Raw genomic sequence first — 26263 nt, 5'->3', positions numbered from 1 at the left:
AGGTCGCGTTAGATCTAAAGAGGAGTAAGTTAAAGAAAAAGACTTATCATACATTCGGGCTTGGTTTATTTTTAAAACGGAAGCAATTGGGCACCAAACGGGAACCCCACCGTAATCAAGACGACAACGTCGAATAGATCGAGCCGAAACGAATCGAGGTGCGCTTTCATTTCGTTTAGTGAATCACACTGTTTTCGTTGCATTTATTTTCCCTTTTCTTGGTTTTGTTTTGAATTTTCGTTTGGGGGCGTCTGTGATTAGGGTCCGATAATTTGAGTTTTAGATAGTAGAAAGTTGGAATCAGGTCTTTCTATGTTATGCTTGGTCGCTGAGAAAATATAAGAAACTGGGATTTTGAATCTTAGGTATTCGTAAAGCTTCGGATTTACTTACTCTAGGCGAGTGTCTCATTTTCTTAAAAGGACAGGAAAACTGGAGTTTTATTGAATTTTTTTGTATTCTATGTGCGAACATATCCGAACAAATTCTCAATTCGGTAAATATTATCTATTCATTCAGTTTTGATTATTTATTTTTCATTTTTGGCTGGTCACGGTACAGAGGCAGTTTCTCTAATGGTGATTGAGCCTTGTCGGTGGGTGTGATTTGTGTGGAGTCTCAGCGGCAACCAAGAACGGAGCCGATCGGATGGACAAGAACAAGAGCCGTACCGATCTCCTCGCTGCCGGACGGAAAAAGGTCCTTATCTATCATTATCATAGTTTAGAATTTCCAGATTTTGTTGCGGAGTAACTGTGGAACTTAAAAGAAATAGGTTCTAATCGCACGTTCTGTGATGTTGAGTTCCTCTTGAAATAATACTTAAAACTTTGGGTTCAAATTCAATAACTGTGTGTGGACAAGCAAGCTGGTTTTTTTTTGGTGCGGGACTAGAGCAGAAGAAGATTGAGTTTTCACTTCCTGGTTTCTATCCTTTTCTTTTGGTATACCAGCAAGGGGATAGAGAAGGTTTTCTCGATGATATGATGTTTGGTGCTAGACATTCGTTCTTGAATTGTTGTTTGGCTGTTTATGCTTATTCCCTAGGAGTGCGAATTTATGTTGGTTTCCTTTTTTTATCACCAGCTTCAACAATTTCGCCAGAAAAAGGAAATTAAAAGCAGTGCTAGCCATGGAAAATCCTCAAAAAACTATGGTAAAGCTGAGCAAGCTGATGCCAATGCATCTTCCACTACTCTTATTCCAACAGCGCTGCCTGAGGTTACTGAAAAGGAAACTCCTCGTGCCGATTCACATATGGAGATCTCTGATTCACCAGTATTGCACTCAATGGTGGCTGGCAAGCCTGATATGTCCTCAACTCAGCTGAGGGAAGATCAGGTAACAGATATAGGTTGTGCTTTCCTTCTCTTGATACTTCTTGTAGTGTAAAGTTTGTCTCATCTGAGAAATACGTTGGGCTGGTTAGTAACAATGATGCATGAATTTGATGTATAATCATATTCACTCATTTGTTGCTGGGTAGGGGCAATGCAGGAAGCTGATGGTTTGGACTCAAAGCAATCTGATCGAAGCAGTGAAATAGAGCTTGAAGGAGACCAGCAGCTTCCTTTCTCTGAACTTGGTGAAAGCGCTGAAGCTCTTTCAACGATAGTTTCACTAAAGACTAACATGGATGAGGTATCCCTTGAACCAGAGCAAACTGGTGAGTCAGGAGATGCATCTGCATATGATGGTGCGACCTTGTCGGATGGGTTTTCAACTTCTGTTTTGACTTTAAATGAGGTAGATGGGATCTCATCTGCTAATCTAGCCATGACAAATCAGCAGAGAGAAGAAATAGTGCCTGGATTGTATTACGAAGAAAACTCGGTCATGCCTTTTCCATATGGTGATGATGGAAGAGGCAGAGAAGAAAAGAGTCGTGCTGTTTTGGACAATAGGACAACTGCAGAGGGGTACAATCAGCAATATATGTCTGATGAATCTTTTGTACCTGAAGGTAAAAGCGAAACAGAGCTTAAAGTAGACCAGCAGATTCCTCTGTCTGAGCCTGGCATAAATGCTGAAGCTCTTCAAAGGATAGCTTCAGTAAATAATATTGTGGACGAGGCATCCCATGAAGCAGAACAAACTGGTGAATCAGGAGAAGTGTCTACATCTGATGTTGCGACCTTGTCAGATGGGTTTTCAGCTTCTGTTTTGGCTTTAAATATGGCAGATGGGATCTCAACTGGTAATCCTGCCATGCAAAATCAGCAAAGAGAACAAATATCGTCAAGTTCATCTTGTGAAGAAAATTTGGTCATGCTTTTCCAGTCTGATGGCCTTGGAAAAGGCAGGGGAGAAAATACTCATTTTGTTTCAGAGAATAGGACAGGCACAGATGGTTACAATCGACAATATATGCCTGAAGAATCTTGTATAGCTGAGGCTAAAAGCCCTGAAAGACGTCTTGAAGCTAAATGTTATGCTGAAGGACAGACTGTGTCTCCTGTTGCAGATGTGAGTGCAATCAGTCTCATGCAGCTCACGGAAGTGATAAGGGGGTTCAATGAAGAAGAGTTTAGGTTTTTGCTCGATTCAAGAGAATCAGTTTCTAATGCAGAGTTGGGGACTGGCGGTGGGGTTTTTGCAAAACATGGCTTTACAGAATTATTGCAGAGACTCAGTGAAGAGTTAATTCTCACACATTTTACAAAAGATATCTTTCACTTGCAACTTGCTGAACACTCAGAGCAAGAGATGGAGTTAGAGCACCAGCACCATCAGCTGGTTGATGAAATATCTGTGCTTAATGCTTCACTCAAGGAAGCTCATGAGAGTAATCAATTCCTTGCTGAAGAGCATGTTCAGTGCAGATCTGAACTCCAGACTGTTACTAGCAGGTGGGAGGAGCTCGAAGATCAATTTCGTACAGCGAAGTCAGAAGTTGAGGAATTTTCTTCTAGAGCACGCGAGTTGCAGAGTAGATTGGAAAGGTCAGAAAGGGATTTGTTGAGCCTGTCAACAGAGTTGGACGGCTGCAAGATTTTGATAGCAGATTTGCAGGTGGAAAACAAGAAATTGGATGGGACCATTGCTTCTATGACTGAAGAGAGACAGAAACTTGTGGAGGAGAGGGTGCTTTTACTCAATGAGAATGAGAATCTGTCAAAGGAATTAGCTGATGGCAAGCGTTTGTTGGCAGCTTTACAGGTTGAAAATTCCAACTTAAGTGGGAGTCTGTCTTCAGTGACAGAGGAGAGAACGAAGCTTGAAGAGGAAAAGGTGCATCTTTTCCATGCTAATGAGAAACTCTCTCTAGAATTGGCCGATTGTAAAGGTTTGGGGGCAGCTTTGCAGGTAGAAAACACTAGCCTAAACGGGAGTCTTGCTTTGGTAACAGAGCAAAGAACCAGGCTTGAAGAGGACAAGGAGCATCTTAATCTTGAGAGCGAGAGGTTTACTTCCAAACTTTTTGTTCTTCAAGACCAGTTTTCTACTGAACACGCCGAGCGGATGAAGGTTGAAAGCAGCCTGAAGGAAATGACAATGCGCCTTGAACAACTCACTGAGGAAAACATTCTACTTCAGAGCAGTCTGGAGGTATTCAAAGCTAAAGTAAGAGAGATAGATGGTCAGCAAAGCCCAATACCTTGCCAAGCTGGTGAAGCTGGGAATGAAGTCAGTCAGGAAGTACAAAGTAGTGGCCATGAAAGTGTGACAGATTATGAAGATTCTCACCAGACTACAGGGAAGCAAGATGGTGAATTTTATTCTCCTGTGTTGGAGAAGCCCTTATCTGATGGCCCTGCAGTGGAACCACCAATCCCGCTGCCTGAACAAGAAGTCTCTGACGACTCTTATGGGTTTGTTGCCTTGAAGGGACACTTGGAGGGGGCAGAGAAAATATTGCAGAAACTTGAAAAAGCAATAGAAGGGGCACATTTTCATTCCACTTCTTTTAGCCGGAAAGTTGCTGCACCGGGGATATCAAAACTGATTCAAGCCTTTGAGTCAAAGGTGCATGTTGATGAACAAGAGGAAGAGGAAAGGGATACTACTGAAAATCAATCACCAGCAGATCCATTCATGGTAACAAAAGAGCTAGCTGGAAATTTGAGAGCATTGATAAAGCAGTTGGGAATGGATGCTAAGAATGCCTGTGTACTCTTCACAGGGGAGCGAGATGGTAGGAAAATAGCTGATGCCACATTCAGGGAACTCACGGCTGAACATGAAGCTCTGAAGGAACATAGTAACAATTTGGAAGCAGCCAACATTGAGCTTGAGGTTCTATTTGAAGCTTTAAAGCAACATGTTTGCGAGGTTGAAGCGAAGGATGGAGAACTTGAAGTTCTCTTTGAATCCTTAAAGCTGCAAGGCATTAATCTCAAAGCAGAAAACCGTGAGCTTGGTGAAAAGCTTTGTGGGTATCAATTAAGAATTAGTGACTTGCAGAGTTGTTTGGATGATTTACAGCATGGTTCAAATGAGATGGCTTCTTCCATCAGCAATCAGTTGGAGAATATGCAGAAAGAAATGGCTGAGAGGGTGTTGTTACTTGAAGATTGGAATTCTACAGTGGCCGAAATCCTTGAAGCTGTTGGGAAGCTTGATGAATCAGTTGGGGAAGTTTTAACCTCGACTATCTCAATTGGCACTCAGGATGGTGTGAACTTCAGTAGCCGTGTTGCTGCTTCTGTTAGTGCTGCTACCAAAGTGATTGAGGCTCTGCAGGGGAAACTCCAAGTTGCTCAGACTGACCATGAGGAAATATGTACCTTACACAAACATGTGAATGAGAAATTTGATGATTTGCATGGAAAGAATGAATTGGCTATTAGAATTTTGCATAAGATGCATGGTAGACTGAGGCAACTTGTGATCAGTTCCTGTGGATCTGTGGATGAAAGTGAGAAAAACATACAAATTGAGAAACTGCTTGATCCTTTAGATTATAGTGAATATGAGATGCTGTTGGAACAACTGGATGATTTTTTAGAGGAGAAGCTGCAGCTCAGAACTGTTAACAATAAACTCACAGCAGAGTTAATTTGTAGAGAAAGAGAGTTTGATGAAATGAGTAGAAGATGCCTTGATGCATATACTGTCCATAAGTTAGTAGATGATGTGGAAAGTGTGCTAAAACTGGGTGAAGATGAGATTAACTTGGATAAAACTCATACTTCTCATTTGGAGTCGGTGGTGTCTCTTCTTGTTCAGAAATTTAAGGAGCTTGATGCGCAGGTTGGCTTGTCTAGAGAAGAGTTTGGGTCCAAGATGGTTGAACTGACTGAATTGCAGGATAAGATACATCAGTTAGAATCCTTTTCCTTTGAGCACGAAAATGAGATCTTTATTCTTAAGGACAGTTTACACCTCGCGGAGGAAACCCTCATTGCTGCACGCTCTGAATTACAGGAGAAAAGAAGTGAACTTGAACAGACAGAGCAGCGAGTATCTTCTATCAGAGAGAAACTTGGCATTGCTGTTGCCAAGGGCAAAGGCTTGGTTGTACAACGTGATGGTCTTAAACAGTCCCTGGCTGATACTTCTAGTCAACTGGAGAGATGTTTGCATGAGCTACAGTTGAAAGACTCCAGGATTCAAGAAGTTGAAACAAAACTTAAGACCTACTCAGAGGCTGGTGAGCGTGTGGAAGCTCTGGAATCTGAGCTGTCATACATTCGCAACTCAGCCACTGCATTACGAGAATCATTCCTTCATAAAGATTCTGTCCTGCAGAGAATAGAAGAGATTTTAGAAGATCTAGATCTGCCAGAGCATTTTCATTCTAGAGATATAATTGAAAAGATTGATTGGTTGGCAAGGTCAACTACTGGAAACTCAGTGTCTCTGACTGATTGGGACCAGAAAAGTTCTGCTGTAGGAGGTTCGTATTCTGATGCAGCTTTTGCTGCTTTGGATGCTTGGAAAGATGATGTACAGCCAAGCTCAAATTCAGAGGACGATATGAGAAGAAAATTTGAGGAGCTTCAAAATAGGTTATATGGGTTGGCTGAACAAAATGAAATGCTTGAACAATCTTTAATGGAAAGGAACGATTTAGTGCAGAGATTGGAAGAACTTTTGGACAGGATTGATATGCCTTCGCAGTTCCGGTCTGTGGAACCAGAGGATAGGATTGAGTGGTTAGGAAAAGCACTATCAGAGGCTCAACATGATAGAAACTCTCTCCTGCAGAAGATTGATAATTTTGAAAACTATTGTGGATCACTAAGTGCTGATTTGGAAGAGTCACAAAGGAGAGTGTCTGAACTCGAGGCAGACCTCCAAGCAGTTACTCGAGAGAGAGAGGACCTCTCAGAAAGATTGGAGATTCTGACTCATGAACATGAAAAACTTTCAGCAAGGATGGTTGAATTCAAACTTGAGAAAGAAAAGCTGCAGAGTGAAGTTACTGGTTTGAGTGAGAAATTAGTTGAGAGGCTCGGGAATGAGGAGAAGATTGTCATCATTGAAGGCAAAATCAAAAGATTGCAGGATTTGGCTAGCGATGCATTGCAAGAATCTGGAACCATAGATCTGGTTACTGGAAGTGATAGTATTCATTGCCTGGAAGAGTTGCTGAGGAAGCTTATAGAGAATTATGCAATTCTTTCTTCAAAGAATCCTGTGATTGGGGATGCAGCTGACAGACACCATGCTGAAAATGTTGATGCTATTGCTGAAGTGAGAAGTATAGATATGCTTGATTCCAGGGAACAGGATATGGGTCGTCTGAAAACAGAACTAGAGGAGGCTATGCGTGAGTTGATACAGGTGAGGGAGGAGAGAGATAGATATCTGGAGAAGCAGCAATCTTTGTTTTGTGAAGTAGAAGCTCTCAGTATAAAAAGGGAGGAGTTGGAAAAGCTACTCAGTCAGGAGGAGCAGAAGTCGGCTTCTGTGAGAGAGAAATTTAACGTTGCAGTTAGAAAAGGGAAGTCACTAGTGCAGCAGAGGGATGGTCTGAAGCAAATAATAGATGAGAAGAATGCCGAGGTGGAAAATTTGAAATCTGAGATTACCTACAGGGAAAATGCTCTTGCAGAGTATGAGCAGAAGTTCAAAAAGTTGTCCGCTTACCCAGAAAGAGTAGAAGCCCTAGAATCTGAGTGTTTGTTGTTGAGAAATCGCCTCACAGAAACTGAACATTACTTGCAGGAGAAAGGACGCATATTGAGCATGGCTTTGAATGCTTTAAATAACATTGATGTTGATGGTGAATTCAACAGTGGTGATCCAATTGAGAGGTTGGAACAACTTGGGAAACTATTCTACGATTTACGCACTGCTGTGGCTTCTTCAGAGCAGGAGATGAGGAAATCTAAAAAAGCAGCAGAGCTGCTCCTTGCAGAGTTGAATGAGGTGCAAGAGAGAAATGATGTTCTCCAGGAGGAGCTGGCAACAGCTGCCAATGAAGTTGTTGAGCTTACTAAGGAAAGGGATTTAGCAGAGGCTGCCAAACTTGAAGCTAATTCACGGCTTGAAAGTTTATCTACTGTTCGTTCTGAGGAAAGAAAGAACCAATTATCTGAATTTATGGGAATAAAATCTGGTCTGAATCAACTCAGGAAGGGATTTCATGATGTTAATAACTTACTAGCTGATGTTTTCTCCAAGGACTTGGAATTTTTGCACAATCTGGAGGCTGGCATTGATTCATGTCTGAAAACAAAAAACGTTGAGCAAGTTGTTGTGCCTTTTTTCTTTGGGTCTGATGGCTTTATAACTGGCGATTCAGATAGCAAGGTATTTTTCATGCTTATCTATTTGTTTGTGTATTTTTTCGCATTTATCTATCAATGACCATGTTGCTTCAATATTAGGAATCTTATCTTTGTTTAATCTCCCACAGATTCTAATGTAAAACCTCTGTAGATGCATCCAAGAACCAATTTTGTTCGATATTGGTTCTTGAAAGTTCTTCTTCTTCTTCTTCTTTTTTTTAATTCAATTTGTTGAGATTTTTGTCGTCTTTTTTACATTTGTGGCACAAGTGCTGTTAAGTCACCAGTAGACTTGTCCCCTTGTTGGCCATTTGCAAAAAACACGTGTAATTGAGTTCTGAAGTAAGCTTCATGTTTTCATGCCCAAATATTTTGAGGGGGTGTCTAACAGTCGTTTGATATGTGAGATAAAGCTAGGGGTAAGAAAGAAGTTATTTAGTTTTCACCATAAAACAGTTATTTGCCAAGCCCTACAATGTTGTTGATTGTTTCTTGCAAAAGCTGGAACCTCCTTGTTTTTTATTGAGTAAGAACTCCTGAGCCACTTATATTTCAAAATTTGAGGCCTTGTATAGACAGTTATGTAAAAGGGTTTTGAAACATACAGATAAAAATGATTGAAAATCATACCGTATACAGTCTAATATTCTGTACAGAAAAAGAAACCACCCTTGTCTCAAAGATTATATACTTTACTGTTTCATTTTTGTAAAAGAAAATCGAAGTGCTTGTAGCAAGTCTAGATATTTTTAGATTACTTATGTGCAATTGATTTCTTTATGCTCCCTTAAATTAAGAAAGCCAACCTCTAGGGCTTGTCTTAATAGCAATACACATTTAACTTGTAGGCTCTGCACTTGTTCAACCTACACGGATCTACATTTTGTCTGTCTTTGCTTCAAGTCATTTGTGATAATTTATATTGCCTTGCAGTTTTTTTGTAGATCTTTCTTTACAACTGAATAAAATAGTTAACAGATCCAAAATGTTTTGGGAATGTTTGGTTTAACAAAAGTATTCAACTTTTCATTCAAGCATTATTCAAAAATAAAAATTAATACAACTTTTACAAACTCCAAATTACAAAAGTACTCTTAAAATATTAATCAAACAACTTTTCAACTCTGCCTATCTACTCTCACAAACTCCAATACAAAACTTATTTAAACAAAATAAAAAATAAAAATTTCTCTCCTTTCTCAAAACCCAATCTCAAAAAAATTCTCAAAACTATTCATAACCGAACATACCCTTGTAATTTGAGGATAAGATTTTTGCAAATCAAAGATTATACATTATTCTCCTTAAGTAGCTTGTTACCTGCTGTATTTGATTGGTTGTTGTATCAATCCTTCATTAGTTTCCTTCTTCACTGAGTTATCTTGTTCAGGAAATGGATTCTTGGTCAAACTCCAAAACTCATGGGCAACTTGATGAAGATGTATTTGGAATTTATAATTTTGTTATGCATCATCTGCATGAATTTGTGACAGAAATTGGCGATCTTGAAGAAAAATTGCGCAAACACTCTGTCTCATTACATAAACAAAACAGCAGTCTATCTAATTTAGTGGCAGCTGTTCATGGGGAGATGACTTCCCAAAAAGAGTCAGTTGAATCTATGAAGAGAGACATTATTCGTATAGAGTCAGTCAAAAGTGAAAAAGACATGGAACTGATTATTTTGCAGAGAAACATTGCCGTGCTTTACGAAGCATGTGCTAGTTCAGTGATGGAAGTCGAAAACCATAGAGTTGACCTGGTTGGTAATGATATGACTGCTGGAGAAGTGGGTTTGAACTTAAAATCAACAGCATTTGCTGATGGTGGACAGCCTCATTTTTCCTCTGAGGAATCTATCAGGAATATGGCAGATCGACTTGTGTTGGCTGTGAGGAATTTTGCAAGCTTGAAAACTGAAACTATTGTAGGTAATGGAAAGGAAATGAAGATTACAATAGCAAATTTACAGAAAGGGCTTCATGAGAAGGACATTCAGAATGAAAGGATTTGCTCGGAGCTGGTTAGTCAAATAAAGGAAGCTGAAGCTGCCACAAGAAGTTACTCGCTAGATCTTCAATCTTCCCAAACACGGGTGCATGATTTGGAGGAACAGGTTGAAGCGATAGAGAGGGAAAGGAATTTACTAAAGCAGAGAGTAAAGGAGCTGCAGGATGCGGAAGTCGCCTCAACAGAGTTACAGGATAGGGTTAGATCATACACTGATGTAATTGCTGCCAAAGACCAAGGTCAGTTACATTTTGCTTGAATCTACCCCTTAATTTATGTATGGTCTATAATGGTTAATTTAGTTGTTGGTACTTAACCACTTGTTGATCACAGAAATTGAGGCACTGATGCAAGCACTTGATGAAGAGGAGGCACAGATGGAAACTCTGACAAACAAGATTGAGGAATTGGAAAAGGTTGTGCAACAAAAGAATCTAGATGTCAAGAACCTTGAAGGTTCTCGTGGAAAGGCTCTGAAAAAGCTCTCCATCACTGTGACTAAGTTCGATGAGCTTCATCAGTTTTCTGAGAGTCTCCTTGCTGAGGTTGAAAAGCTTCAAGCACAAATGCAAGATCGGGATGCAGAGATCTCTTTCTTAAGGCAAGAGGTTACCAGATGCACTAATGACGTTCTTGTTGCATCACAAATGAGTAGCAAGAGGACTTCAGATGAGATCCATGAGTTCTTGGCATGGTTTGACTCAATGATTGCTCGGTTTGGGGTGCATGATGTGCATCTTGATGATAAGAATGACCGTGACATTCATGAACACAAGGAAATACTACAGAAGAAGATTACATCTATCATATCGGAACTGGAAGATCTATGGGCGGTCGCTCAAAGTAAGGATGCATTATTAGAAGTTGAAAGGAGCAAGGTAGAAGAGTTAACACATAAAGAAGAATTTCTTGAGAAGTCTTTACGTGAGAAGGAATCAAGATTAAATTTGCTTGAGGGTGTTAGAGATTCTGAAAGGGCAACTAGCATGACCTCTGAAATTTTGGAAGTTGAACCTGTGGTGAGATTTTGTAGATGTTTATTTTCTATTGCCTTGATATAGCATTCATATTGTCTTTGAAAACAAGTTTTGGCTGCTAGCTAGAACATTAGTCTCTTTATCGCAGTATATGCATTAAGTTTTGCTGATGTTAACGCTAACATACTGTTGCATATGCTTGCCATGTTCCAGATAAAAAAATAAAAAAATAAAAAAACATAAAAAGAGAGGAATTCCATTTATGTATTCTTTTAGCGAAAGAACTTAATAACTTGAAATTAAACAAACGCTTATCTTAGTTTTTTTAGTTCAGATATTGATTATGTATTGCAATGTATTGTGGCTGGTACTCACTGGCCTGTTATTGACGAGTGGAGAAGTACCTGCTTTGTGCTACTTTCTTTAAATATGTTGGATGTGATACTTGCTTTGTGCTTCCTGGCCAACTGTACGGAATGCAAGCCTATACTTTTTACATTCTTTTGTATTATTTGTACGTACAAGAACTATTTGGTGATATTTACATGATGTTAGAATTGGTTCATTAGTTAGTAGCATAGCCATATCTTCATTGCGTTGAGTTTTATTTTGATAGTTGTACACATTTCTATCTTCTATAATAATTCATCTTTACTAGTTATATGGAGAAATTATATGGTTTTATCTTCTTCTTCTTTTTTCTTATTGGTATGAATGACCAATTGTCGTGTACTTCTGCACAGGTGAACAAATGGACAGTAGCTGGGACTTCCATTGCCTCACAAGTCCGCAGTTTGCGCAAAGGCAACAATGACCAAGTTGCTATTGCTATAGACATGGATCCTGATAGTAGTGGTAGGTTAGAAGATGAGGATGATGATAAAGGTAAACCTAGAACAATGCAACTATTGGCCTTCTCTTCTTCTATTTGGACTAGTTTATAATCCTATGAATTCATTTCTTAATTATTTTTGTCCTCTTTGTTGTTTTGTTTCTCCACTGTAGTTCATGGTTTCAAGTCACTTGTTACGTCAAGAATTGTGCCAAGATTTACGCGACCTGTGACTGACATGATTGATGGCCTTTGGTAGGCACACCCCCATTTTATTATTTTGCTTTGGAACTCTTCTACATTATTAAAGCTAAAACCATTTTATACACAATCTGCCAGGGTTTCCTGTGATCGGGCTCTGATGCGACAACCTGCTCTACGGCTGGGTATTATAATCTATTGGGCCATATTGCATGCACTTCTTGCTACGGTTGTGGTTTGAGAAGAAAAAACGGGTCAGTGAACCTTTCTTCTTAACAGCATCTGGTGGTGCAACTTGCAAGTCTGCTTGATTGACTGGATGCATGGCTTTTGTTTTTCTCCTGTTGGTATTGTCATGCAATATTTGTTCTTATCACAAAACATATCATGCGTTATTTGTGCATTACCAATTTGTTGGACTGATATGATAGGAAATTCTGTTTCAATGTGAAATGACTCGATATTGGTCTAAATTAAACTGTTGCAATTTCCTGACTTGCAGGGTGGTATTTTTAGTTGGAAGGCAAGAGGGCCCGGCCGTTCTAGTATAATCATTGATTTTTTATTCTTCCTAGATATGATCTGATTGATTTTTATCCAGCTCAGCCAGGCAACTGTGATTTCCTGTTTTTATTCTTGTTAATCTCAGATTGCGTGGTGGCACCCAATAAGAAAAAAATGGACTGGGAGTTTGTTTATTCAAAACCCAACCCAAGGTTGTAATTCGTAACTGTTGTATTTACAGCTTGCTCTGTAATCCAAAAGAATATCTCTAGTTATCCACCATTAACAAAGGCACGATCTGCCAAGGTCCTTTGGATCAATTGGCAACACCTTGATTTCTTACTAAAAGAATCAATGATCAAATCTCTCATTCCCCATGTAAGGCACGAACTGTGCGTTTTCCTGCTTGTAAAAGTCAAGCTGGTATATATTATCGTGTTCGAGCAAGTTTTGTTAAAGAGATTGTGACTATCGACACATGCCTTTTGATTACTAACCATCTCTGTGCTTGACCCAGATCAGGAGTTGTTACTTTCCAATCTTGTTTTTTTTAATTGGAAAATCTCTGGAAAATTCATTACGATCCTCTCTCAAGGTGGAGAAAAACCTTGACTACATCACATTTCTGTAAACACATCTACAAACCGATCAGAGAAACGAAAATAATTGTAAATAGAAGCATCAATGTCGAAAATTGGGTAAACCCGACTTGTCAAGAACCATTTGGCAAAGCAAATGTGTTTAGGGAGCTGAGTAGCAGAGGAAAAAAAAAAGATCATGACCATCAGCATCGTAATTAATTTGCTAGTCTATAAGCAAGACAGGTAGCCTTCTTAATTGCATGCATAAAAAAATTAAGAAGGCAGTAGGGGAATCAAGGGTTAAGAACTGGCATGTGATGCATGTCGTGCCGAAGGGAGTGCATGCAGGGAATATGACTCTGCATGTTACCCTTGAGACTGTTAGTTGTAAGAGAAGGGTTGTAGCTACAAAGAGATTGTAGCCATTCACCATCTTTCCTATGATCATTCGTATCTTCCCATTATCAACTAGGTCATCAACGCATACAAATAAGTCTCTTGCAGGCAATATATTTCTCAAGAGAAGGCATCCTTGGTGTTAACGTCGCGTTTCGTACACCTTTGGATCGAGTTTCAGCATACCGGGTCTTGGGCCTTTCACCTGCACATGTAAGAAAACACAGAGAGTGAGAGGGCCTTGGTAGAGGCCAGAGAGTCTCCGATGCTTAAGTTAATATATCTCCTTAATAATTTATGCAAGAGTTTTCAAGAATTAGAGAGAGTTCTTCGTACCTGAGAATCGACTTTTCTACTAGGTTTTTTAGCGGGGACAACCCATACCTTGCCTCAGAGAATTCATGTCACTTCAACTATTTATCTAGTCAGAATCCTTTAATATAGTGTGGAGTCTGGGGAGCGACGTCATTAATACGGTGTGGCTCTCTGACTTACTTTATCCCGCGAATGTTCATTGTTAAGCCCATTCATCCTTACTGTCAGGAGATCGAGTGTTTCCTGTATCTCTCGTCCACTTGCCTTCACAGGTTCCCAAGGGTTGGGTGTCATCCGGGAGGGGGGGGTGTCAGGGTGACGAGTCTCACTTGCCCTTACCATCCGCTTTTCCCACGCAAGAGTTGCTTCCTGTGTGAGTTTTACTCATGAGCGGAGTACTCTATAGAAGCCTATTGACTCCTTTTAGAAGAGAGTTGTTGGATTTGATTGGACTCTCTCCATCTCCCCCAGATCCCCTCATTAGCTCGCTATACGACCAATAGGGGGGAAATCCCTTTGCACTTGGGTTGAAACTAAAACTAGGATATATTTTGGCAACGTGTAAAAGAGTGGGCATAAGGAAAAGCCACCCAATATAATTTCAGAATCGATCTAATTTCTAAATTTTTTAATCTAGTCTGGTTTATGTGCTTTAGCCTGTATGCTTATACCAAAAAAAAAAAAAGCACTTTAGCCCTAAAAACTATAGCCAAACATGAAATGCAGTACCACTCCGTCATGTTCTGTTGTGAGGTCAGGCCATAAACTTGTACTTCGGAAAGTGTGAGCGTTGTGCTTATGTGTTTGCTCTTTTGCCTTTTCGCATGTGTTTCCTTCTGCTTTTGCATGAGAGAGAGAGAGAGAGAGATTTCTGATACAAAGATATATAGTTGCTACAGCAGAATAAGATTAGAGGTCAATGGCCACAAGTGACCACAGAAAACGGGTGTTTTCACTAATTATTCACTCGGTGGGGACTGAAACAAGTGACTGGAGATTAGACTTTTGAACTTAAAAAATTCTTGACATTCCCTTTAGGATTCTCCTCAAACCTTCCCATCCTGAAGTGCTTTAGCTCCACTCCTTTTGCCTCCCCACCAAGCACAAGGTCAGCCAGTATCCTCCCCACCACCGGGCCCATCTTGAACCCATGCCCCGAAAACCCACCTCCGATCACAACATCCTTCCCGAACTCCCCGCCCAAGAAATCGATCACAAAATCCTCGTCCGGGCTCATCGAATACATGCACAATTGCGTTGCCGCAGGCCCTGCCGCCGAATCAACCTGCCCTGCCAGCTTCTCCTCAATCCATTGTTTCAAGGACCCGAACGCGATTCCTGGGCCCCATGGCCTCTTGTCCTGATCGCATGGATAACCACCATGCACCGCCACCTTGATCAACCCTGGAAACTCCAGCGACGGCGTCCCGTATATATACGGCTCCCCGTAGTACGCAAACGTAGGGAAATCCCCTCCGATCCTATACTTAGCCTCGTGCCCCTCCTTAATTCTCCAATAACACACGGTAGTCTCCAAGGGTTGTATAGGCAGCTCAACCCCGCGAACTCTTTTGACTAACTTTCTTGTCCAAGCCCCAACTGTCACCACGCATTTTTTGCCCCAAAACTTTTCACCATTGCTTGTGTAAACCCATATTCCCCCTTTGACACCGTCTTTTCTGATATCTTTCACTTCCATGCAGTCCCTAAGAACAGCACCCTTTTGAAGCGCTAGTGTTTGGAACATGGATACTGCCTTCGTGGGCTTTATAACGCCGCCATAGTCGTTAGACACTCCAACGCAATTCTCCGGGATATTGAACATGCCGGAAAACTTTTCGGCCAGTAGTCGGGGGTCGAGAACTTCGTGTGGGACGGAGTGTTTGATGCAAGTGTCTATGATGCCACGGACGGACTTGTCGTCGGACGCTCCCATGTCGAGATGTCGGGCCTTGAAGTAGACCTTGTAACCGATTTCGGACTCGGCCTCCTCCCAGAGTTTGTAGGACTCCATAACCATAGCGTAGTAGTAGTCCTCCGGGTAGGTTGCGCGTATGGTGCGGGACTCGCCGTGAGACGACCCGCGGTGGTGCAAGAAATCGAATTGCTCTATCAGGAGAGTTTTGTGACCCCTTTTGGCGACTTGGTAGGCTGTGCAGCTGCCCATGATTCCTGCGCCGACGATAATCACGTCGAAGTCTTGGCCTGAAACTGCCATCTCTCTCTCTCAAATGGACAAGGACAAAATATTATTGTTGAATGGAGCTTACTTCTTAATTGGCTTGGGTTGGATGCGAGTGTGACATGGTTTTTAACGCCCAATTACCTCCTTAAAAGCACCAAGTTTCCCTATCGCCATCGTTTGATTCTTATTGGGTTTGGTTGGTCATTTGCTTCTTCCCTTCCAGAAAAAGAAAATATCAAAATGTTTCAATATTATTATTAAAATGGAAATCGAAATGTTTCGATACTAAAATGACCGAAAAGGAAAATTGGAATCGTTGTAAACTCAATTGTTCGATCTGATAGCTTTTTATTTTTATTCTTATTGTTTAAAATATCATATAAGGTTGGCTAGTGGTTCTTTAATTGCTTTTTTTGGCCAAAAAAAAAACAAGTGTTTTAATCTATGATTAGGAAAAATGAAATTAATTAATTGATTATTTTTCGTATTCTAAAATAGTTATGGAAATCATGCATGAGATGATTGATGATGATCGTAAGTTTTTTTTCTTAGAAAATTTCGTTTGATGAGTCTTGATTATGGCGGGTCCTTTTCAGCCTAGCTAGTCGGCCATTAATTGCATCCGACTCATCGTCCCAATCCAATTTATCTACCTGTGATATGTTATTTCTTTTAACGGATTAAACAAGAGAGGAAAATATTATTATCTGATAATCATCTTTTGTTAAACAAGGAAGAACTATTAATTAATATTGGACTATATATATATATATATATATATGACCATGCAAGAAGCTGATCATATTTTTTAAATTGTGTTTAAGATAGGAGATATTTTTTTTTCCTTTTAGTTTTCTTGTATATATATATATATATATATATATATATCAAAATATAACATAATTGATATTAATTTTATAAACATTTTTATTTACTCTTTGGGAAAATTAGTTGAAAATAAAGGAGTGTAAGTTTTTATTCATTTTTAGAATTAATTCTAAAAAATAAAATTCAGATTTATCGCAAACAATCCGATTCAACAAGTTGCAAGGTGGGATTCACGGCTAGTTTAAATATAATTTTTGGAACTGATCAAGTCAATATCAAGCCGAGCATGGTTGCTTTGCTCCTCCTACGGCCGAAAAATAAACAAAAATCGGCGCAAAAAGAAAGAGGCTCCGAGTCAACAACGTGGCTCATGCTCTTTAGAAGCTGCATCTAAAGCCCTTTGTCCTCATCTTCATCACCAACGTTGAAGCTACGCCTTCGAGAAGAAACTAAAATATTCAAAAGAGAAATTTCTCCCTAACGTGCAGTACCAGCAGCAGTAGCAGTAGTACTTCCCCGGCCCTTTCTTCCATATTCATTATATATATATATATATATATATATTGATTAGTCCTTGAAAGTAAGAAAAAAATATTTATCAAAGCCACTGATCTCGATTCTTCACATGGGACACGTCGTTGAATAAAAGGGCCGGGTTTTGACTTTTTATTTGCATTCATATAAATTTGAGTTGTTATCAAATTAATAATTTCCATTAATTATGGTGATTATTCTTTTTTTCTAGCTATCACCAACTTTCTTCTAATGTGCCCAAAACCTTCATCCCCACGTTCACATGGTTTTTGTGCGTAAGTTTTGGAATGATTTTACAGAATGAATATAAGCTAGCGATTGTCGCACTGATGCATGCGCATGCATTCCTGATAAAATTTATTGAGCTAAATAATTAATTAAGATTCCGATATGCATTAATATTTATATATAAGAATTATTTTACTACTAATAGATTATATAAAAATAATTTTATATAGTTTGATAAATTATAAAATTATTTTTATTATAAAATAAATTTAATATTTATATAAATTATTTTGTTTAACTTTTGTGGGTATAACATATAGTTGGTGCATGCGATGATAGAGCTAGGTAGCTAGCTACCACTTTCGATGGGATGGGAAGATCTTTTTTATGTTTTTACTTTATGATTAAGAAATGTTTTTTAATAATATTGTGAAATTTTTAAAAAAATATTTAAAAGTATTAAAAATATATATATAAAAAAAGGTAAAAAAGAAAAAAAAAAACACATCAAAATAACTAGAAGCGTCTCTCAAGAAGCTTTCAGCAGTGACTGTAATGCCTTATTTTTTTGTAATTTTTAAGAAAAATGATATTTTTACTATTGATTTTTATCACTTGGTATGGTATTATTGTTGAAATTTTTTATTTTATGATTAAGAAAATATTTTTTAATAAAACTGTGATTTTTTATTTTTTTAAAAAAATATTTAAAATTGTTAAAAAATAAATATAAAAAAAATAAAATAAAAAAATCAACTATATCTAACAGTAGCTCTAACGGGAGCTGTGGACGTAGCATCGTCCTTTGATATATATTTTGTGGCGAAACCCTTACCCACTCAAGTATACCGCACAATATTTTTAGAGTTTTTTTTTATCATTTTTTTCATATGTTTTTAATATATTTAAATTTTTTTAAAAATTAAAAAAAAATATATCAATATAAATCACTTCTTCCATCATTCAAAAAAATAAAATTTATCGAGCGTTTAAACCGAGCGGTGCATTTTAGCGGCAGAGCAGCGTTTTTCATGTTTTGTGACGTTGTACGAGAATATCGTGTCAAATCAACCACTTAAAAGCAGACCTGCCAGCTCGGATCGATGTCCTTCAAGCCATGTGCTAATATTGCTTTGATTTTGGATGAATCTTAGAACATGCAACCTTTCCATCTGTCACCATCCGCCCACTATCGATGCATATTATATTTTTTTTTTGTGTAGAATCTTAGAGATTATTTTAATCAGCTTTTTCTTTAAAGAGATATATGATGGCGGGCCAAGCAACTTTGATATTGATATGATATATCATATATATTAATTATGATAACAATATAAATATTTAGTATTATTAATACTAAAAAATATTTAAAAAAAAAAAAAAGAAAAAATAAGAGGTTAGCGCGTTGCACTTTGCCACTTCCACTTCTTTGGGATAAAAAACAGCAAAAGCTAGCGTCACTTCCGGCCACTGAAAACAAAGGTGGAACCATATACTTCCACGAAACTTTACTACTACTTGATAGTTAAGGTCAAAGTTACGCGTTTGATTTTAATATGTTGTAATGTTTAATTCTAATTTTTCTTCTAGGCCACCATGGATTAATAAAGTATGCTTTCATTAATATTCAATTACAAAAAAAAAAATTATTTATGACAAATTATTTGAGACGAAAATATACTCATTTTGACAAAAAATAATTATATTTATAATAAATAACTGGTCACATGTAAGTCTATATAACATGTATTCTTGTAAAAATTTGACAATCATATAGGAAAAAGTTCCAAACCGGTCGGTTGTAAATTTAATTTTGACACCAACCAATAAAAATCTGCCACATAAGATGTGTACAATCTAAAATTTACATCACACATATACATGAAAAATATTTTATTTTTTCATCTCTTTCCCCACTCTCTCTATCTCTCCACTCTACGCCTGCAACCTCCTCTCTCCGCAAGTGTGCTCTCTCTCTCTCTCTCCAAATTTTCTCTTTCCTCACTCTCAACAATCCCTCTCTCTCCTCACTCTCAATAAACTGCTTCCTCACTCTCAAATTTTTTTTTCTTGAACCATCACCAGCACCATTGTCTCGATTAGAGATTTGTGCCAGGCGAGGAAAGTTACCTGCATGAACATTTAGTAAGAGTTCCCCTTTTCTCTTCATGCATCCCAAATTGATGTCCTCATTAAATCATCAGACCTTGACCTAGAAGATTACTTTACAGCATCCTAACGACGCCTAGGGGGGAGCAACAGGTGCAGGGTGAGGGAAAGAGAGAAAAAGTGATGGAATGAAATTGTTTAGAGACGAACAAAATTTCATCTTTAAAAGTAATTATTGGAGACGAAATTCGTCTAAAAAAATAGATGACTTTCTAGAAAGTTCAAATGGCTAAATAACCGTTCGAACCATATCTTCTGTGACGAATTAGGTCGTCTAAAAAAGTCAAACTCGTTCGAATGGCAACAACTTCTTTCAAACATAGAATTAATGTTTGTTCGAATGCTTTATAATTTGTTCAAATAGTAATCTTGGCGGTGAGTAATTTATTTTGTTGGAGAAAGTTCAAATCCGTTCGAACCTCGGTTTGTTTGTTCGGACGGGAAAGATTTGGTGGAAAAATTTGACGGGAAGGTTGCATGATTGTTCAAACTACACATATTGCGTTTGAACAATACACCATGAGCATTTGAACAGATCATTTGATGGAAAATTAAATTAAATTTTGCGGGAATTTTTTTAAACCTTTTTTGAATGGAACAGAAAATATTTACGAATTCATAAATTAATTTTACGTAATTAGTGTAAAAATATTTTAGTACTTTATTTTATGTTAAATAATATTTTTAGTTAAATAAAAATTATTTATAGTGTCATTTTTTATATTATCGCGAACGGTAAGTAAAATGAAAAAAAAAACATAATAACAATAAACAAGTTATCAAACATTAAAAATAAGATCATACATTAATTGCATCCCAAAAATATAATGTATGGCGAGAATATAATTTATGACTATTTGAATATTTAAATTAATTATACAAAATACAAATAGTCATGGTTGTCAATATAAAGAAATATATTTAATGCAAATAAAAGATAAACACATTGGGCCAAATACGAGTAGCACTACAAGATACACCATGTGTAAATGTCTCACCAGATACGCCTTGTGCACCTCCTTGAGTGTCGACCACCTCTATAGGGTGCACGAATAAGAAATCTGGAATGTTTGGTGCTGTGAGACAAGGTCGTTGATTTGATCGGTCTAATTGACTCCCAAACACGTTAAAATGCATCTGGCCTGACTCCTTTTACTAAAAGAAATCGTGTGAGTAGGACTCTAAACAGCAATATATTTGTCATAAAAAAAATTTTTATAAGTAAAAATATTATATATATATATATCAAAATGAGTAATCAAATATACTGAATAAAAGAAAACTTTACATGTCGTAATAGAGATGGTCTCTGATCGAAAGACAACATCAAAAATTGTTGCTTGGTAATAAGCTACATCCCAAGCAACTAAGTATATACAACTTTAATTTAAAATTATTTTGTATTGCTAATTATTTATAATTTTTGAAATGACTAGTTTGAACTTAATTTTGGCCGACGAGATGATCGATTAACGGTTGAGGAATTGATGTCGAATGCATTTTGAAGGTACGAAGGTCGATATCATGCACACTATAAGAAATTCAGTATTACAATAGAGGCACGCCAAAATCCATTCTAAGCAATACCACAAAACAAATGAAAAAATATTTGTAATAAGTTTGAAGTTCTTGGTTATCATGTAATTTTGCTGCTATCTTTTTTCATACTATATGATAGATGTATTAAACATGTAAACATATTTTTTTTTTAGCAATAAAGTACTGTGAACCAATCAAATAGATCAAAATTAACGATACACCATTATGCTGATTCTTGATCTTTTATTCATTTGTCTAAAAAAATGAAAAGTTATTTTTGTCCCTGTCAAATATTAACATATAATACACTTTTATGATTTAATTTCTAGTATAAATTTTCATTTTGCAGGAAGAAGAAAATCATGTTGACTATGATCTTACCTAATTGTATGCTAAAACATATAAAAATCGTTATGGTGTTTGGACCAGTCCTGAAACAAAGACAAATTATGTAAGTTTAAATTTATTTAATTCTATTTTTTAATAATACTTTTGTTACTTATACTAACTTTAATGCCTTTATTTTTGTAAGACAATATGATATCTCTTAAGGAAACTGTTGCGGATCCATCTGATGAATCATCTGTCAACGATGCTTAGATTATTTCTCAAGTTCTTGGATTACGTTCTGGATATTTGAGAGGTCTAGGACATTGTGTGAAGCCATAATCAACATCATCATCTTCTTCTCGAGTTCGATCGAATGACAACAAGATTAAGGAATTTGATGAAGGAACACTTGAGATAGAACGAATGAGGTTCAAGGAAAAAGAGTTACTGACCCGATTAAATTAAGCAGCGGATTTAAATGCAAGAGTAGAAAAGAACATGCAGAAGAGACTGGGGACGGAGGTACAAAAAGTTGTGTTTAAACAGTTGCAGTCAATGATGTCCCAAAACTCTATGCCACCAACACAGTTTTCAATTTTTTTTAATTGTATTTATATTATGATGTTCCAAAACATTTGAACAATTGATATTTGAATTACAATTTGTGTAATATTAATATGGTATTATTAATTAAATCTTGTTCTGTATGATTAATACCGTTCGAATGGTAAATTACCATTTATAAATCCATTCGAACAAAACTAACACATTTGAACGACAATCGAGAAATACAGTCCCCATGACCGTTTGAATAATAAAATATTGGTTCTAACAACATTAATATACAAAATCCCGTTTGAAGGAAAATAATTTCAAAAATAAACATTTGTTTGAACAGACATAATTTATATTGAAACATAAATTATTTAAAAAATTTATTGATTCAAACGTATAAAATCTGTTCGAACAAGATCAAATATGGTCATTTGTTCTTATAGTTCGAATCGTAAGTGTTGGTCCCAATCTCCTGTAGTGGTATATATGTCACTGTGACGTTATCGGACAGAGGTGATAATTAATTAAAACGGTATATGCAATTTGTAGTTTTTAACAATTAATTATTATGGCGTATAGTTGGAATATTATTCATACTCAGGTACACGTACGCACCATCAAATCTAAAGTTTCAACCATATGAACCACTGTTATTAATATTGTATTGTATCGGCCGGTACGATCGGTATTTGTCGTACCGGCTATTGGGTCGGTATATGTACTATATATATTTCGTACCGACCTAAATACCGGCCAATATTTTAGTATGTACCGGCCTACGTACCGATCTGTACCGATCAATATTTCGGTCTTATTTTTTTTTTCACACTAAAAGCTCATTTTTTAACCTTCAATTTAGATTAGACTATTTATAATTTATATATATATATATATATATTTATATATAATTTATTCATATATAGACTATTATTTTGAAATATAATTTATATACATATATTTATATATATAATTTATTCATATATCGATTATTTCGAAACGGTATACGAAACAATATTAATATCGAAATATTTTATTTTAATGTCTTGACCAGTACGATATTCAATACAGTATTCAAAATATTGAAATGAACCAGCTAGCTCCCACGTTTGATAGGAATCATGATTCAATTAATTAATCTTATTATTATAACAGCTTGAAGATATGTACGCACCAAATTAATTTGTTCAATTTTAGTGCTGATCTCACTTCCCATGCAGATGATCGATGTAGCTGGCTTGTCTATAAAGACAGTAATATTGTTTGTCTCCATTGACCCCAATTAATGATCTATTGATCATCTGGAAACAATTTTAAACCAAAAGTTTATATCTACGTTTCTGCATGTTTTGTGATAGCCAGCCTCTTAGAATTAAGCTGGCTGTTCGAATCATATATATATATATACTCTATTATAATAAGTAATTATTTAATTGTGAATAATAATTTTTATTATTTTTTTATTAATTTTTCTTGTTTTTCTATTAAGTCATATTTTACCAAAAGACTCTTAAAATTTTTGACAATTTGACGTATAGTTCTCTTATAGAATTTAATGAAAGATCATATTTTACGAAAATGTCCTTAAAATCTTTAACCATTTGACGTATATCTCCCTTGTAGAATTTAATAAAGGATCATATTTTACCAAAAGATTCTTAATAGCTCCGCGGTTAGATACTTTGTTGAAGTTAATTTTTTTTTTAATCTTGATTTTTTACCTTTTTTTGTTCTTGTATTTTATTTTTCAGACAAATAAACTATTAACTTTTTTATTTTTTTATTTAAATTATTATGTCAGATATACTCTGAGGCTAACGCATTTGGCGCCATTCCCTAATATATATATATATGGCCTCTAAAGTTTTGGGACCATTTTAATTAAAAATCCTATATATATTTATATGGAAAATGCTAGTGAAACATGTTAATATGTCGTTTGAGTTTGTCACTTCATTTTAAACGCTCATATTTTTAATTATTTTTATTTAATAATTAAGAAAATAATTTTTAATATATTAGTATATTTTTTATTTTTTAAAATATTTAAATATATTAAAAAAATATAAAAATAATAATAATAATTTTATACTAGCCGCCACGCCAGCGGTCATAGCAGGACACTATTTATATTTCTCTGATCTCGTGGTGATTGCCACTGCACACTTGCAACCATGCAGCAGTAGTACCAGAGGAGAAATGCACATCAATGGATCATTAAATATTGTCTAGTGTTTTACCAAAATGCCTACGGCAAATGAGAATTCATTATATATATATATATATATATATATATATACAGTATTGCCGATCTCAGTAAAAACATTAGTTCGGTCAATCAAAGATAAATACTATAAAAAAAATTTTATACCGTACTTTTTATTTAATTAATATGTTATTTATCATTTTTATTTAAAAATATACATATTTAAATATTAAGATAAAATAATAAAAATAATAAATCACATATTAATTAGATATTAATTAGATAAAAATGTATAATATAAGACTTGTACATAAAATTTATCTGACAGCTAAATATGCAAAGGTTCTTGCATGCTACAGTATGATATTAATTAATAAGTAATGATATCTACATAATATATTTTAAAAGATATGTTAAAAAATAAGAGTATTTTTGTAAAATAGTGTTAGTTTTATAAGTTATTTTACAAAAATATTTTTCATTTTAAAATATTGTTGTTTGAAAATGCATTTATCATTTTTCTTAATTAATTTGTCAAGTCAGCGTGCAAAAGACCACGTAGATCGTGGCTGATCAAGAAAACAAGCTAGCTCTAACACGCATGGTAATGTTATAAAGTATCCATTTGGATGGTCAAATTATTTTATTTTATTTCATCATTTTATTTTTTTAAATTTTTATATAAAATATAATAAAATTTTTTAAAATTTTTAAATTCTAAAATAATAATAATATTAAAAAATAATATTTTAATAATATTTTATTCAACTTTAACTTTTATATAAAATCATCTCATCTTATTTTACAATCCAAACAATACGTGGGAAACCATGATTAGGAAAAACAAGAAAAAAATATATATATAAACGCGTTCAAAAACATCTAATAATTAAAAGGGCATATATTCATCCTTAAATTACTTTACCTGATCATCAGGGGCGTACTGACGTTCATCGTCTAACTCAAATATGCAACCAGTGGCGTAAATGCAATTCATCATCAAGATCGATCGAGACGCGGCGATATTGGTGCTTGCAAATAGAGTTTTATTACGTATAAATAAATTTACGTACCAATGAATATATTAATATTATTATTTTTATATTTTAAATTTAAATTAATATTATTTTTAATAAAATTTATTTTTTAATTAATTATATTATATTAATATACAGAATCGCTTACAACCAAATTTTTCATTACAAATAAGGGCTAAAGTCAAGCCACCCACCACATTAATGCTCATATCAGAGACTCACAAGTACCTATATCTCGTCATTAAAAGGCCCGTTCTTGCCAACATGTCCTCTCTGCCCTCATCAAAGACTCCCTTATTCAATGATAAAGCCAATGGCTTAAAGCAGGTTACAAACTACAAGTCCTCACAAAAGCGAAGGGCCTGCGGTGGCGGTGCCCTTGACGCCAGTGCATGCAAGATGGTTCATTTGGCACCTTACTAGTGGCAGATCTGAAATTCAATGCCTCCCCAACATCCAAAAAGAAAAGGCAGATATATATACCACATGATAATTGTGTATCGATCAAGTTTCAACACAAAGTGACAATTTCATGTTCTGTTTAATCATAACCATGACCACTAGCTAGTAATTTATATATAGCTCCAAGGCTCCAGCTAGCCATAATTAATATGGTTCCTTCAGCACGACGTGGGTGAATATAGGTATCAATCAATTAAACAGGACGTGGTCCGCAGCTAGCTGCAACAACTGACCTAATTATCATGGGGCAATAACCCCCACCGTATAAACTGCAATCCAAAAGAATTTACCATTCCTTTTTATAGTGCGATTTGAATAGTAAGTTAAGGTAAAAGTTAAAAGGTAAATAAAATATTATTTTTTAATTTAAAAAAATAGAATTATTTATTATATTTTGTATAATAATTTAGAAAAGTTATTTTAATATTTAAAAAAGTTGAATTATTTATTATATTTTGTGTGAAAATTTGAAAAAATTATAATGATAAAATGAGATGAATTGATATAGATTTTGAATTCAAACAAAAAGGTTTAAAAAAATCTGATTTATAGCATATCTGATAATAGATATTTTCTTTGTCATTTTGCATATCATTAATGCAATTACTTTTTAAAATATAAAAAGAAAAATGACAGATAATCTATATTAAATAGATACTCATTATTTCTTAAAAGTTTGAAAAATAGCTCTAGGAGGC

The 26263-nt window shown here is 35.8% G+C and overlaps 2 protein-coding genes across 7 annotated transcripts; one reads left to right on the top strand and one right to left on the bottom strand.

The window, feature by feature from the left end:
* On the top strand, window positions 1–12583 carry LOC121261230 (microtubule-actin cross-linking factor 1, isoforms 1/2/3/5). Of its 6 annotated transcripts, none has more exons than XM_041163484.1 (10): window positions 1–158; window positions 562–699; window positions 1087–1354; window positions 1487–7701; window positions 9070–9928; window positions 10023–10708; window positions 11410–11551; window positions 11672–11753; window positions 11838–11953; window positions 12202–12583. In XM_041163484.1, exons 2-9 carry the CDS (start codon window positions 649–651, stop codon window positions 11938–11940), a joined length of 8406 nt encoding a protein of 2801 aa, XP_041019418.1. In that variant the 5' UTR covers window positions 1–158; window positions 562–648; the 3' UTR covers window positions 11941–11953; window positions 12202–12583. The 6 variants fall into 6 exon arrangements, with proteins under 6 accessions (XP_041019418.1, XP_041019419.1, XP_041019417.1 ...); XM_041163485.1 differs by having other exon boundaries at window positions 8–158; window positions 568–699; XM_041163483.1 differs by lacking the exon at window positions 1–158 and adding an exon at window positions 202–496 and having other exon boundaries at window positions 623–699; window positions 1087–1341; window positions 1498–7701.
* A 1849-nt stretch (window positions 12584–14432) lies between these two features.
* Window positions 14433–15884, bottom strand: LOC121261229 (probable sarcosine oxidase). The gene has a single exon (XM_041163481.1). The coding sequence runs from the start codon at window positions 15711–15713 to the stop codon at window positions 14493–14495; it is 1221 nt and encodes a 406-aa protein (XP_041019415.1). The 5' UTR covers window positions 15714–15884; the 3' UTR covers window positions 14433–14492.
* Between the last annotated feature and the right edge of the window lie 10379 nt (window positions 15885–26263).

This window comes from Juglans microcarpa x Juglans regia, chromosome 4D, assembly GCF_004785595.1.
Source record: "Juglans microcarpa x Juglans regia isolate MS1-56 chromosome 4D, Jm3101_v1.0, whole genome shotgun sequence".
NCBI lineage: Eukaryota > Viridiplantae > Streptophyta > Magnoliopsida > Fagales > Juglandaceae > Juglans > Juglans microcarpa x Juglans regia.
This window is presented reverse-complemented; position numbering and strand designations above follow the sequence as displayed.